This window comes from Streptopelia decaocto (assembly GCF_964273445.1).
Source record: "Streptopelia decaocto genome assembly, chromosome: 7".
Lineage (NCBI taxonomy): Eukaryota > Metazoa > Chordata > Aves > Columbiformes > Columbidae > Streptopelia > Streptopelia decaocto.
Genome location: NC_138661.1, coordinates 44,788,537 through 44,804,593, shown reverse-complemented (window position 1 = coordinate 44,804,593; position 16,057 = coordinate 44,788,537). Strand labels below are relative to the sequence as shown.

Below are 16,057 nucleotides of genomic sequence, written 5' to 3'. Positions count from 1 at the left end.
GAAAGAAAGCCCAGGAGAAGAAAAAAAAAAAAAAAAAGGCCTCAAAAGGTGAAGACCATGACGCATCCCTGAGCAACCGCGTCCCGCTGCCACAGCAGCAGCAGGCGCCGCTGCCAAGCGCCAGGTGCACAAATCCCGGCTCATGGTGAAATCCTTGTAACAGCAGCACTTGTGAAAGTGCCTTGTGCTTTGTGCTATGGTGACTAAAACCCAGACACGAGGACTCACGCAGAAGCCGGGGCACTCCCGTTCACACTGAATACCCGTTTAATATCACTTCAGCTCCGCTGGCGTACAACACGTACAGCACATTGCGGGGAACTCCCCCCCGCCCCGCCCCTTTAACCTGGCCTTCAGCTCCACCGCCAGCCGCCTGGGGGTGCTGCGCAGGGGCCGGCAAACAGCTGCTCTGGGACTTCCGCCTCGTTGGTGCTGACGGCGGCGGCCTGAGCGGTAGCGGCGGCCTGAGCGGCGGCGGCGTCAGTGGCGGCCTCGGTTCCAGCGGCGGTTTGTGGCCCTTCCCCGCCGCACCATGCCCACCGTGGAGGAGCTCTACCGGAACTACGGGATCCTGGCGGACGCCACTGAGACGGCGGGCCAGGTGCGGCGTGGCTGCGGCCTGCAAGGCCTCGCGAGGCCTCGGGCTTGAGTAGCGCAGTGGCGTCGCCGCCGCGGGGAGTTACGGCCTGGGCCGGCTGAGACGAGGCGAGCGGGAGGGGGTGCCGCCGGAGGGGCTGCTCGCCCTGCCGGACGAGCAGCTAGCCCCCGGGGCTGTTCTCGGTGTAGGTTTCTTCACGACCCGGGCAGGGGGAGGGAAGAGGCGGGTAGAGATGAATTCGCGGCTGCGGTTCTGCAAGGACGGAAGTAGCTCTGGCCGCTTTTGCAGCATCCTCTTCCCATCCTGTCGGCTGCTCTCCTTTAAAATGTGGCGTCGCAGATATTAACTAGTTATTAGCTAGAGTCAGACTGTTTTTTGCATTGGGCGCCGGGAGTTTCATCTGGCGAATTCAGGCCTTAAAGATTACACCACTAGTCATCCAGATCTGATCCACTGTGCTGCAGTTCTGGAGAGCTTATGGCAGACTGTCTTGCTAAAAAGCTTGTTGGGGGAAGGTGAAGTCTGTTATGGTTCGTTAATTGCGCGTAGCTCGCCCCCCCCCCCCCCCCCCTTTTTTTTTTTTTTTTTTACTTAGGGTGAAAATGGAAATTCGATCCTCATGGCTAAAGGAGATTTTTACTTGTAGAATCCTGGCAAGATGTGCCATTTGTTTATACCATTACTTATTATTCGAAAGGAGAGGATGACGTAGTATATTGCCAGTATAAAATATTATGGTTAATTAAACCTAGTTTTTGAATTGTATTAGGCTCTCATTTTACTGAACGGCTACCTGGAAAAGCAACAGACTTTTTTTTTTGGTCATTACACACATGAGTAGGAAAGTAGCTTTGCATATACCTAGCAGTGGATTTTAAACTAGGTACTACTATACAAGGTCATTTGGAAAGTTCTTTAAGAGAACAAATAATATGGTCTGTGTTGTTTTTGAAATTTTTTTTTCTTTTTAATTCAAGTCTCTTCCCTTTGTTTGTGTAATTATGCTCTAGCAAAACAAAGCATCTCTGTAGACAGTTCAACAAAAACATAATCTCGGAGCCAAGCAAAAAATGCAACTAAAGTCTTGGGAACTAAATGGAGAGATACAGAATAAACCAGACTCTATTACTGTGTCATTTTCCAAATTAGTGGTCCATCATAATTTTTACTATTGTTGGTAGCTTTTGCAAAACAGGAATGACCATCTTTGGTAGAACAGATTCCAGCATAGTTCAGAAATAAAGCCTGGGACAGGAATCAATAGCAGATATCTAAGAACCTCCAAGGGTAACTACAGAATTATGATTCCTGATACACTTTTCCAGCTTTGCTTCTCTATAGCTTGTGGGCTTCCAGAGCCAGAGATAGTGTCTTTGTAATTAGTATATCTCACTAGATTGTTCTTCAGTGTACTTTCGTGATACTTTTTTTAACTGATTATATTTCTGGCATAAAAACGTTTCGTGACAAAATGTTCCATTACTTCATTAACCTTTGTGAAGGAGTGATCTCTTCTGAACTTGACATTTCATAATCTTATTTGATGTCTGCAGTTTTTGCATTCCGAGAAGCTATGAGTAATTGTTCCTTATTCATCAGTTTTATCCTACTTATTACTTTATTATCTCTTACCAACCTTATGAATATGATCTCTCACTTAGAAAAAGTCGCCCTGTCTCAAAAAAGAAACTTTGAACATGAGGAGAAGCGTAAGGGAACAACCAGAAGTATGACATGAAGAGGGGTAATTTAAAAGCCTGGAAGTATTGAACTTGTAAAAGAGTGTTTCACTTGATAAAGAGGCTCAGATATTATGAGTCTACCTTGTGAGTGAATTTAAGGTGAGAACTTGAAAAAAGCTATTAGGAAGTAGGCTTAAAATAAAGAGGAAGACAAGCTTTTCTTCATAACACATTGCAGAACTTGTCATAGGACATAACAGAGTATGTACTTGTTCAAGAATTAATCTAGATAAATCAATGAATAATTGGTCACTCAACAGTTATTAAAAATAACTGTCTGGACAATGCCTCTGGCTTAGGACATTCTTGTGTTACAGACTGGGAGGAAATGTGCAAAACTGAAGGCTCACACTGCTGCCGCAGTTGCCTGCTTTTTTTCTTGAGCTTTTGGTGATGCCAGGTACAGGATAAAATAAATTCCTGCCTGAACTGTATTTTGCGTAAATGAGGAAGTAGTTAGTATGCAGTAATACAAATCCATGGAATACAAGCTACTCTCTTTCATTGCTGTATGAATGCTTTTTTAATATGTATTAAGTTTAAGTAATTTGTTCCACAAAAAAAGTTGTTCTTAATGTGCAGTCTGAAAACCTGTGACTATAATAATGTTTATTTCACTATTAGTTTTTGTTGGCTCACTCTTGCCTTTGCTGTTGAGTGCACTGTGTTGGCACAGCTGCAGACCAAACCGGATAGGGATATGAAGTGGCTGAAAAACAACCATTTTTTTCCCTTGGTTATTCTTCTTCCAGACCAGTGTCCCAATCCAGTTCAGAATCCGGGAGCACGGAGTTATCAACAAGGTGTAGGGAGCGTTTAAGGAGCGTTGGTAGTGAATGTTAAAATACAGCTTATGTTAGAGGAAATTAGTGCAGTGTACTGCTTTGTGAATTAGTATGTCTGTTTGTTATGGGTGAACTTCTGTGTGGAGTTGGGGTGATGATAACATGTGGCTCTGGGAAATTTAATATAAATAAAGCAAAGTGTCCTTTGCTGTTCGAAGTAGGATAAGTTGTCTAAAACAGTCTTTTCACAACCATGAGGAAAATTAATCATATACGGTTTTGATTTCTGCTAGCATACTAACAATGCTGACTTTTACTTTGCAAACACGTAGCTAACCACAACAAAGACTTCCTTTTATTCTAAAGTTTCGCTTCTGCAGGCACACAGTCAGAAACACCTGTGTGATTCTAGTTGGAGCAGCTAGAGAATATTCAGCAACTCTGTTGCTGAAGTGTTTATTTCTATATTTCACCTGGAGATTTCTTTTTTTAGATCTAGTTTCCGTGAACAGATCTTTGAAGAACTATGCTTTATCTCAGATTAAGTTAACTGCTTGAATAGGTGCCAAAGATGCTTTAGCACAATATACATTAAAAATCATTTATGATCCGTTCCAGTGGCACAGTTGGGACAGGTAACCTCTACTTGAGAGACAATAAACAAGCAGACAGAAGGCAGAATCGCCTTGAAAAACTGTCCAAGTTCAGTAAAGGAGATCATATCATTCCTTGAGTCTGCACTAATCTAATCTCAAGTGGTAATGCAAGAGCTGTTAGCCTTCAGGCTGGCAGTTTGAACAGTAAGCACTTGAACAGACAGAGGAAACTGAATAACAGTAAAAACCAGTCAATAGAGGCAAATTTTACTGAAGTGGGATGGTTATATTGGTCTACGAGCTAAATTTATTTATTTGTATCAAGCTCATATATAGTTAAGTAGCTGAAGTGAGTGGGACAGAAAAAAAATCCTTTCCTTGTCTTGAGAATACTCCAAGATTTTTCTGTTTATGTATGCTGGTTTTCCTCTTTCAGCATAAAGATGCATACCAGGCGATCTTGGATGGCGTGAAAGGAGGTGCCAAGGAGAAGAGACTTGCAGCCCAGTTTATTCCTAAGTTCTTCAAGCATTTTCCTGAGCTAGCTGACTCGGCTATCAATGCCCAGTTGGACCTCTGTGAGGATGAAGATGTTTCAGTAAGAATAAGAATGTTGTAGCAAGTTGATATGTGATTTGGGCAGATCATTCAAGGATTTTTGTGAGTGCTGGGACCAGAACCTAGAGTTTATCTCTGCAATATGTCCAACTATAAAATTATCCTTTCTGTTAGCAAATAAGACTCCATAATACAGATTCCAGCCCTTTATTTTGTTGATCATAATAGTGATTTTGTGAACAGAGGTGGTGTTCAAATTTGTTTTTTCTTCAGTGCTGCTTAGATCTAAGAAAAAATATATTATTTTCTTCATAGATATTTCATAATAGTTTTATAGTAAATATGAAGTTTGGACTGCCATTGAAGTCTGAGAGTTGAATATCGCTTTCTGAATACAGTACTCATGTTAAAAGGATATGTGGTCACTTTCTCAAATTTGGCTGATATTTCTGCCAAACTTTCATAGTTTTAATTGCCTGATTTTTTTTTTTTTTTTATTTCTTTAATTTTTGAAATTTTTTGTTTCCAAAATACTGACAATTTTGACAGATCCGGCGACAAGCAATCAAGGAATTGCCTCAGTTTGCCACTGGAGATAATCTTCCTCGGGTAGCAGACATCCTGACTCAGCTTCTGCAGTCAGGTAGGAGACGTTGGTAGTTTCCTGGCTGCTTTCCTGTGGCACGCTTAAAAATGTATTATAGTTTTGTTCTGTAAAATGTTTTCTGCTGATCCATAATTGGTTACAAAGCAGTTTGTCCTGGTGCCATTCGTGTCCTGTTTCTGCTCTTCCCCTCATCCCCTTTATATTTGCTGTACAGTTATATTGCTACTTCTCATGAAAGGTTGCTAATTACCCTAATCTAAACTGAAAATCTGTCTTTTGAATATAACATTTCTTTCAAGTTCTCTGAAAACATCTGTAGAAAAAAGGGCGGGGAGGTGGAACAACAAAAACCCACCCTCCAGTTATGGACTGCAGCAAATTGCCTTCTGAAAGAGTTATTGGGTTTCTAACACAAGTACTTAGGAACTCAAAAAATCCTGAAGGCATTTTCTTCCATACAATGCATTTTTTATACGAAATATTTGATTCATAATTTAATATACAGTATGTATTTTTTTAATTTCAGTAAGTTATATAGTGCTAAATATTAGATATTCAAATTTGTATTAAAAATGCATGATTAAGTCTCTAGGCTTCTCATAAGATACTTTTTTTTTGAGACTTACACATTTCTCCATTTCGTTCAAGAGGAAAATTGTTTCTCCTTGCTAGAAATACCATAGATTACTGAAGAGTTTAAGAAGAAATAACTGTTTATTTTAACTTAATTTAGTAAACATCAGCTTGTTTATTCAACTGTTCCTTAAAATTACTAAATGTATTGATTAATAAATTCCCTTCAATTTTTCGGTCCTATTGAGTTTATAATGTTATATTTTGGCAGGGAGGCTGAAGTGGCAAATAGCTTTTTTTTTTTTACTTCCAGCTTTCATAATTGTGGCTTTCTACTTCCTCAGTCTAGTAGTCGTCAAAAATACAAGTTATGTTGTTTATAATTAAATGCTGAGGATAGTATACTTTTTGTGTGGTGTGAGAGATCTTTCTTTGTTTTTCTGCTTTTATGTTTGCATTTCAATGATATGCATATCAGGTTTTTTTTCTCTCTTCAGATGATTCTGCAGAATTCAATTTGGTGAACAATGCTTTGCTCAGTATATTTAAGATGGATGCTAAAGGTAAAGGACACATTTTTCTATAAATGTCTTTTATTGTTTCCCAGTTTCTAATAAGATGAGAACAGGACTCAATTTTGTATCTTCCTGTTACAATGCAAAAGTTAGAGGCACACTCTTTGTTTGGTTTTACAAACAATACTGAACTTTTCAATAATTTTGTATCTGAATTATACAGACCAATAAAAGAAAGTGGATTCTTATGTCAAGCTATGTGAAAAATGTGTTTTTTCTTAAAAGTTAGCATAGCAGTTATTTTAAAATGTGTCATGGATTCTTACATGAGGAAACTTCTTTCTTCTGCATAGACAGTTCAGCTCTTAACTTCTAAAATAATCTGCTTTATGTGATTTATTGTCCATTCAGGGACTTTGGGAGGATTATTCAGTCAAATTCTTCAGGGAGAGGATATTGTGAGAGAAAGAGCCATCAAGTTCCTCTCTACAAAACTGAAAACCCTGCCTGAAGAGGTGATGACAAAGGAGGTAGAAGAGTTCATATTGACTGAATCAAAGAAGGTGAGTGTCTTATTTCAGTACAAACTTACGTATAATTAAGCCATCCCTTATCACTGGCTTTCCTTTGGAGGTCTGTTTGTTTAAACCACATGTGGAGTTAAACATTGTACAAATGTGGTCTTCTAGTTATCCTGTTCTGTTACAATCCAAACTTTGCAGCACTTTTTTTGTGCTAAAATAATGCTAGGCTCTTCTCGTCTTGTTAGAGTGAATTTTACTAGAATCATAGAATTATTCACATTGGAAAGAGACTTTGGGAGATTGATCACCTTAGTGAATCATAGTCAGCTGAATTCAGATCAGGTTTATGATTTTTTTCCTTAAGGCTGAAAAAATCCCAGTTTTCTTAGGTTCTCCTCACAGGTCATGTGCTGTAGACACTGATCACCTTGTTGACTGGGCTTTCTAAAGCTTCTCACAACTTCCTCATACAGGAGGGCCTGACAGTAGGTGCAGTATTCCAGGTTTGATCTAATGAGGGCATAGCAAAGGAGAAACCTCGATCCCTTTTTTTCCCTCAGTCTACTGGCTATACTCGTCATAGCCCGGGACACTACATCACCCAGGGAATGCTGCAGTTACTTAGGTTTAGCCTGCTGTTCCCCAGAACCCTCAGGGTCTTTGCCGCAGAGCAGTTCCCCAGCCAGTCAGTCCCCAACATGTGCTGATGCAGGGAAGTTAAGTTAGTTCATCCCAGGTGCAGGACTTTCTATTTGTCTTTTTTGAATTTTATGGGATTCCTGTGCATTCCCCAAGCTGAGAAAGGTATAAAAAGTATTAATCAATAATGAATAGCTTTTCATTTAATATTTATTCTGCCTCTCAATAATGAGTAGGTATTGATTTAAAATTTATTCTACCTGAAGCATACCATTTTGTTAGATAAGAAATTTCTTCATAAGGTTAGAGTTCAATAAAAATAAAGTTTCCTATGCACAACTTGATGGCAGCTACTTTAAATTGGAGGTGCACACAATGCATGTTTTCATGTGTTCATTTAAACTGGTGTTTTTAAACAACTAGTGGCTAAATTTAAATGCTAAATATTTGCGTATTTTACCTTTTCCAATCAGGTAGGTTTGACTTGGAGGTTTGCTAACTACCACCATAGAAATATGTTTTCTGGTGTTCTATTAAGGTGCTGGAAGATGTGACAGGCGAGGAATTTGTTCTGTTCATGAAAATATTGTCAGGATTAAAAAGCTTACAGACAGTAAGTGGGAGGCAACAACTGGTGGAACTGGTAGCCGAACAAGCTGACCTGGAACAAACGTTCAATCCATCTGATCCAGACTGTGTGGACAGACTTCTACAGTGTACTCGACAGGCAGTGCCACTCTTCTCAGTATGTATTTATTTGCTTTGCATGAGGAATATTGTGACAAGTTAATGGCTGTAAGTTAGAATGACAGCATATGAGTACTTCTCCACCTTCAGCTTCTAATGTATTAAAATGTTGGAAAACATCCTTAAAGCCTCTGAATACAAAGAGCTTTTTTGTTATTCTCTGCTTTTCATCATATTCTTTCAAATTGAAGATGTCACAGTGAATTATGACAAGATTCTCACAGTAGGTTCATACATGTATGAGTTTGATTATTTCAAGTTTAATGCCAGGCAACTGCAGTGCTTGCTTTTCAGCCTCTGTTGCAGACAACCTCTGAGTTTAAGTTACCTGAAAGGTTCTCTGTGTTTTAGGAATTAGAGGGAAGTTCAATAAAGCTTTAAGGTCTAGCTTTATGGTAGGCATTTATGAGGGTGTCAGAGTGATAGGGGGATAACACTTACCTTCTTCAAACTCGTAGCCTGAATGATTCGTGGTGTTTTTTGCAGAAAAATGTTCATTCCACAAAATTTGTTACGTACTTCTGTGAACATGTGCTGCCAAACCTCAGTTCTTTGACTACCCCCGTGGAGGGTCTTGATATCCAGTTAGAGGTAAGCCCAAGCTAAAATGTCTTTCAAACATCAGCATCTTAGATGAAGACAGCTATTTTTAAAATCATGAACTTTCCTAAGTGGTTTTCTTGTTCTTGGCTTGTAGGAAAACTAGCTACACTAGGAAAAAACAAGTTTGCTGTGTTGACGCATGACTGAGCATTGCTTTTTAAAGTATGTGTCATTTGTCCTGAGCTTTCAAGGCAAGGTTAGAATAAGTAGATCAGTGTAATCATTTTTATATTACTGTCAATTTTTTTTAAGCACATAGCATTTACTGAAATGATTGCTGCATGGTTTGTGCTGATTTAGCCTCCTAAGGGAGTGGCTTAATGTCTATAAGTTTATTTATGTTAATCAGTGCTGCAGCTTCAGTTAGATCTCTGTGAATCTCACTTTGAAGGTGAGCTGTGCTGGAGACATCCTCCATATATTCTTTGCTGATGTTTGGGAGGGGTTTTATTGTAATAGCTGATCTCTAGTGTCCCAGCCATAGTGATATGCTTCTAGGTTGAAAGTTAAACCTTTGTACTTTTCAGTTAACACACAAAAACTTGGCTATCATTGTAGGTTTTGAAGCTTCTTGCTGAAATGAGTTCATTTTGTGGCGATATGGAAAAACTTGAATCAAATTTGAAGAAGCTGTTTGATAAATTATTGGTAAGACTAATTCAGTTTTTACTCATGTAAAATTCTTAGTTTGTTTTGATGATTTAAAAAAAAAAATTATTTCTCCTTTTTATAAGTGGCTATTTCAAAGATAGGTTTGTCCATGATATAAGGTCAAACATCATTTTGCAATTCAAAGGCTTTGTAGATTTGTTAACCTGCACAATGCTTTTAATCCAGTAAACTTAAGTGCTTTTGTTCTTTTTAAATGTTATAGTCATGAGAGACTTAATGTTGATGTCAGGAAAGGCTATATCTGCACTGATAATTTTAGCCAAATTCAGCACTGTTTCAGAAGCATTGGTGCTTGCTGTGGTAGCAGTGCTACTGTATTATTTCCTCAGAGGTGATACGTCACGTAAGTTTAGGCAAACCACCTGTACCAGGACTTCATGAAGCAGTTCATCATGTTAGTATGGGAATGGGGGGATATTTCTTAAATTGTTGGCATAAATAAACCCTCCAGTTCAAACACTGCAAAAGAATGGTCATTCTCTGTAAATGTGTCTCACACATTGGTTTTATCTTTCTGTTCATTAGGAATATATGCCCCTTCCGCCAGAGGAAGCAGAGAATGGAGAAAATGCTGGCAATGAGGAGCCCAAGTTGCAGTTCAGTTATGTGGAGTGTTTATTGTATAGCTTCCATCAGCTGGGCCGTAAACTTCCAGACTTCCTCACAGCCAAGCTGAATGCAGAGAAATTGAAAGACTTTAAAATCAGGTAATCATTTAGAGACAGGTGTGAGAGTTGTCTTAGAAAATGTGAATTATTATTGTCTGGATGCTAAAGAAGCACAGTTCGGATTGGCAGAAGACTTACTTTGAGCATTTTACCTAGAGGGGAAAAATTGAGATTACTACTTGCCTTTGCTTATGCTTTTATTTTATGGGACTATGTGAAATTTATTAACAGATTGCTTTTAAATTTTTCAGGTTACAGTATTTTGCTCGAGGGTTGCAGGTGTATATTCGACAGCTTCGTCTAGCACTTCAAGGAAAAACAGGAGATGCCTTGAAAACGGAGGAGGTGAGTATTGTTCAGGAATTCTGATTTTTCTAATTGAGCCTACCGAAATAGCCATTGGCCCATGTTAGTGGGCTGCAGTCTGTTGTAAGTGTGCAGATAGATGAAGGGAATAATACTGCTAACATCTGTTGCAACTGCATCTTACCTGATGCTGCATTTTGCAAGCTAAGATGATCTTTTAGTTCTACTGTTAGCTACTCTCTGCATCTATGTGCATTTAGCTTAAGTGTGCTCTGCGTTTTTGAAAGGGAAAATGTTCATATATTGGGGGCAAAATTTTAGTGGGAAGTACACTGGAACGTTAAAAGCAGCTAGATAGTGCAAAGCTGCAAAAAGCCTAAAAATAGTTATAACGAAAACTCAGAAGTGTACACACCTTTCACTATTATTACAGCTATAGCAATTCACTAGGAAGAGCAGTGATTTTAATGTTCACGACTTCATAAAATGCAGTTGGCATAATTTAAAGCTAGTAGAATAGGTGTTCAGTGGTGTTTCTTTTTTTACAGAACAAGATTAAAGTGGTTGCCTTGAAAATAACCAATAACATTAATGTTTTAATCAAGGTAAGTCCTGACATTATGAAGGAGTAAATTCATACAGTAGAGTAACCTATACAGAAAAAAGAAATTGATCTGAACTAAGTTATATTGTGTTATTATGTTTGTCAGTGTTAGCCAGCTCAGGGTTGCTGTCCACATTACTGTTTCTGAAGAGACATGGATCTGCCATTTATGCAGCGTAGCCTTTGCTGCTGCTGCTGTTGGGGTAGGGTGTTAAGGCCCTTTTTTGCAGCCCCTAGTTGCCTGCAGGAGCAGAAGAACTTGCTTTAGAGGTCTCTGGATTATGTCCAAGCCTCTGTCCTTATCATTTCCCTTTCTTACGGTAGCAGGGAAGGGTAAGGAATAGTTTGAAGAGGTGCAAGAAATTGAAAGGAGGGAGGAGGCAAAGCAAGCTGCTATCCATAATCTTTTTCTCCAAAGAGTCTAGAAGAGATGGGCTGCAGAAAGACACTGCCATCCAAAGTGCTTGAAACCATTCTGATTCCTTCTAACCACGTTTTCCTCTCTTCCCTCACTTCCAGTCTCTCTCCTTCAATCGCTAACAAACTTTTTTCAAATGAGAAACTTTGGCAACAGTATTGAGAAGCCTGTCTTTTACCATCATAGCAGGGATGTCAGATGTCTCCCTGCAGGAGCCATTGTAGTCCATAGTAAGATGCTTGATTTACATAGGGAGAGAAAGAAAGCATATCATGTCAGTATAAGACACTATTTTGTTAATACAAATCTCATTTAGAATCATAGAACTGTAGAACAGTTTGGGTTGGAAGGGACCTTCAAAGGTCACATAGTCCAACCCCTCTGCAATGAGCACGGACATCTTCAACTAGATCAGGTTGCTCAGAGTCTCATCCAGCCTGGACTTGAATGTCTCCAGGGATGGGGCATCTACCACTTCTCTTGGCAACCTGTGCCAGTGTTTCACCACCCTCATTGTAAAAAGTTTCTTTCTTATTCAAATTTCCTTGTAAAGTGTATGAGCTGAGGCAGCCAGATAAGGTGGTTAGCGACTGACACCTTATCCCTCTGCCATGTGACTTCAAAAACGGTTTAAAATTGTTGGAAAGTAACTGTTATTCTGGAGTCTGAGTAGGTAGCTAAAATTCTGAAGTGCAATCGACATGAATTTAACTGTCTAGTAAACTGTCTAATTTTGTCTCCATAGGATCTCTTCCACATTCCTCCGTCTTATAAAAGTACAGTTACACTGTCCTGGAAACCTGTACAGAAGGCAGATGCAAGGTAAGAGTTTTTCATTTAAAAGAAAACTATGTTAGTTTCTGCCGATTACAAAATAAAGATCCCAAGCTGTGTATGTATTATATACAAGGCACGTGAGCTAAAAGTTTCATAATAAAAAATAATGCCCATCCTGGAATAAATTAAGGCTGTGGAGTGATAATCTTAGTCTTGCTTTAGGGATACAGTAGACCACATCAACTCGAGACTAGCTTATTTCCTCTTTTGAAGTGTTTTTCACGGCATCTTCATTAGTTGCTACTGGCTTCCAGTGGTTGATCTTGGAGGCTGAACTGCTGTTCTGTACTTGTCACTACAGGGGTGTAATAATCTCATTTTGTTTTCTTCTGTCAGTCAAAAAAGAGCAAGTGAAGATACAACCTCAAGTTCACCCCCAAAGAAAGCTTCGGCAGGACCAAAAAGGGATGCCAGGCAAATATATAATCCTCCCAGTGGAAAATACAGCAGTAACCTGGGTAGTTTTTCTTATGGTAAGTTAGGCAGCTTGGAAAAACTTTGTCTATTTACGGTTGTGCTTTAGGGTGGGGAGAACAAACAAATTAAGCAAATTTACTGTCACATTCTATGAAGATCAAATTGTACTGTCACCAATTTTTTTTTTTAATGGTCTCTTTCTAGCTGTTGATCTGTCACAGTGTTTTAGTGTTACTAGCCTATAACTATATGTCATTTGCAAGGTAGTTTTACTAGTGTTTTAATACATAGAGTTAGTAATTGTATTATTGTGTTCTCTGTTACGGAATACAGACTCGCACCCCAAATTTGCCATTGGACAGACCAGTTTTTGCAAGTGGCAGAGCTGGGCCACCATCTGTCACACAACTGGACCTGTGCTGAACTGCTGTTACAGCCACTGCTGATGTTGCAGATCTGATCCAGAACAACTGGGAATTGCCAGGTTCACTGTGCATACACAGTTGTGTCTCCATGCTCCCAGTCACAGTGATTCTGTCTCTCTGCGAATCACATTTTTGGGCAGAACATGAGAGCAGTTGCAGACTGGATGAATAGGCCCAATAATGGCAGCAACCTAAGATCTGACTGGGATCCATCTAAGATTTTTAATTTGGTATAGTTAAGATACTAGCCCAGCAAAAAATAAATTTAAGTTGCAGGTGATAACGTTAAGGATAGAAAAGGACAGGCAGACTGACAAAGTTGTGGTTTTCCATCAATTTGTAAAATCACTAGGAGCAGTCAGACAAACACCTCAAGATTGACACGGTGTTACTGGACAGAAGGATGAGCTAGGTAGCCTAATAAAGTTCTTTACAAACTAGTTTTCAATTCTGTGATAGTAGGTTGGCCCAAATATAGTTCTAAAATAATGGGATAGTTATGTATCATATTATTAAGCCTAGAGAGGCTAGTTCTCCTGACCTTCTTTTACAATTAGTGGGATCTGTTGTCATCAAAGCATAACTTGGAGTTCTCATGGTATGTAAGCAGAATTAACCTCAGAGACTTGAGTCAGGCTTCAATCTCTCTAGTTACTCCTGTTTAATTTTAATCTGTGTACAGTGTAAAGCCCTTATGAAAAGTTTTGACTTTTATTTCAGAACAAAGAGGTGGTTTCCGGGGTGGACGAGGAAGAGGCTGGGGAGGACGTGGCAATCGTAGCCGAGGAAGAATCTACTGAGTAGACCACCATTTCCATGGCCCTGAAGGGCTAAAGTGAAAGTGCTACTCAGCAAGTTTGGAGTATTGTTTCCTTCAAGGACTGCCTTCCACTAAGACTGACTTAAATGTTCTTTATACCTTTGTATGTATGATCTACTTTTCTAACGGACTACAACTTGCCCATAGTGAAACTACAGCTGTATTTTTGGATGCTTACAGTCAGCAGGTTTGGGTTCTTATTTTTGAAGTGTCTTCAGGATTTATTCAAGATTGGAAAAGAGCATAAATGTTTTACCAAAAGCTACATCTTGACAGTTTGTATATTAACCTAAAAATCAGCTACTGCATAACTGAAACTATATAGTTGAGTTTATGTATTAAGTATTGGACAGGAAAGGCATGATGACAGAGATACATGTCAGATAAGCTTAGCAGCTGAAGTAATCCTTTCCTCATCTGTAACCATATTTTGCAATATGTGGAGAAGAGTACCGTTGTTAAATTAGCTTTGATTTACTTTTTTAATGGAATTGAATGAGACACGTGGTGGTTTTTTTAAGTTTGCAACATGAGAATTTATTTTGCTTGTAGCATGAAGCAGTCCTTTTACTTAGAGATGTGGAGAATGTGATGTTTTTTTTGGTTTGCACATCTTACTCTTCTCTGTGCATTGTAATGCAAAAGTGCTGTTTTGCAAATGAATTTTTAATGTTTAATATTAATATGTGCATATAGTTATGCCGTGAAATTTCAGTAAATGAACAGGACAAACAAACCAATAAATGACTAGAATTATTCCAGGAGTGGGTAAAGACTGATTCAGTGATTAAGCTTCATAGGCTCGAGCTGGACCATAGTAGCACCTGGCTCTTTTCTATGTTTTGCAGATTTCTGGATTAGTTAGCACTTGAAGGTTGGTTATTTTCTGGTTTGTGGTTTTTGGGGGGCTTGAGGGTGGGTGGTCAGTTTTGGGTTTTTTTTACCAATACAGTTGCATTTAAAAATATATAAATAAGATTGTATTTTGGGTAACATTGAGAAATTCCAGCTACATAGTTCAATTCAGGTGGAAAATTAATAATTCCATGCTATTTTTTTTCTGTAGCAACTTGGGATTCATATTTACTGGTATACACCCAGAAAAGACAGTGTAAGAGCACAATACTTTTTTTTTTTTTTTTTATTCTCACCACTCAAAATTTTTACTTCTCAGGTCATTCAACATTGTAAAGGAAGGAGCAGAAGGAAGTTGGGAAAGAGGAAAAGTTCAAGGGCATGTTGATGTAAGATAGTTTAGCCTTTAGCAGAATGAAGACTATTTCTTATCTTCCTTTTTTTTGTCCAGCCATTTGATACCCACAGACATATGCCTGAAAGTGTTGTTTCCCTAGCTAGTTCCATTTGTATTTGCTTGTGGATCTGACTCAGGTGTCTTCATTAACACTCTTTGATATTTATCACTACAATCAGAAGGCTGGAATACTGAAACTGTGTCAAATTTAGAGACTTTGTCGATGCTAAATTAGAAGTCTGGTTTTGCTTAACTCTGGAGCAGTAGGCAGCAAACGTTGGGCATTCCAGGACATGTGAGCTGACTTTGCATTTCTGATTACATGCCAGCTGCTAAACTCAGATTTGTCACTAAAACCAACAACCTTGGCAAAGAGCCTCCAAGGACAAATTTGTGAGATCAAAATGTCACTGTGGAAGTAGGCACTAGATGGGTAATAAGCTTCCACTGGGGAGGGGGAAAATAGACATTTTGCGCTTCTGGCTATAATTTGTGTTTTGAGAGGATTTAAAAATGTGATCTCAAAGCCTAAATAGAGTTTCTATTTAGACTAATAACTAGGTACTAGCAGCTCATTTTCTCACTGAATTTTGAGTGAGCTTTCTTTACAGGAGTCCTAATTTTCAGAGGTGATGCGCAAAGTTCTCGTGGCCTCAGAAGTAGTTAGATTTCACCCCCCTCCCACCCCAGTTTCATATTTAATTTTAATGCAGTGAGTTCTTGTGGAGACAGCTGTTCACCATCTTGTTGAATTGTAAATGTTCCCTTACACTTTTGGAATAAATTCATTTTGTAATTTTGTTTGGCTCATTGTTTCACAGTTACTCTGCAACATTTTGTGTTGACTTAGTAAAAAGGTGCTGCGGTATTTTTTGGTTTAGTGACTTACTCCTTAGATTGCTATAGATGTATTGAGCTGTTTGCCAATAAGGAGTAGATTTTAGTAAGACTGCACTAGCTGTTTTGACTTGTAATTCAATTTTTAAATGCAAAATTTTGGCTAGGAATTTAAATTTTCAGCAAAAACTGCATGTCATACATCTTTGGGAATTATCATACGAAAAGGAATCATTCATTGTCTTATTCCACCTCCTAAATGTTGAAAGCACAATAAAATTTTAGTATCCTACATCAGAGTGGCTTGGACTAGC

At 38.8% G+C, this 16,057-nt stretch overlaps 1 protein-coding gene across 2 annotated transcripts; it reads left to right on the top strand.

The window, feature by feature from the left end:
• Window positions 1-397: 397 nt before the first annotated feature.
• On the top strand, window positions 398-15,706 carry API5 (apoptosis inhibitor 5). 2 transcript variants are annotated; one of them, XM_082059210.1, is made up of 14 exons: window positions 398-601; window positions 4,158-4,319; window positions 4,829-4,922; window positions 5,957-6,022; window positions 6,386-6,537; window positions 7,676-7,882; window positions 8,371-8,475; window positions 9,046-9,135; window positions 9,685-9,866; window positions 10,079-10,172; window positions 10,682-10,738; window positions 11,901-11,977; window positions 12,329-12,469; window positions 12,743-13,535. In XM_082059210.1, exons 1-14 carry the CDS (start codon window positions 533-535, stop codon window positions 12,867-12,869), a joined length of 1,623 nt encoding a protein of 540 aa, XP_081915336.1. In that variant the 5' UTR covers window positions 398-532; the 3' UTR covers window positions 12,870-13,535. The 2 variants fall into 2 exon arrangements, with proteins under 2 accessions (XP_081915336.1, XP_081915335.1); XM_082059209.1 differs by lacking the exon at window positions 12,743-13,535 and adding an exon at window positions 13,555-15,706 and having other exon boundaries at window positions 407-601; window positions 12,329-12,465.
• The last annotated feature ends 351 nt before the right edge of the window (window positions 15,707-16,057 follow it).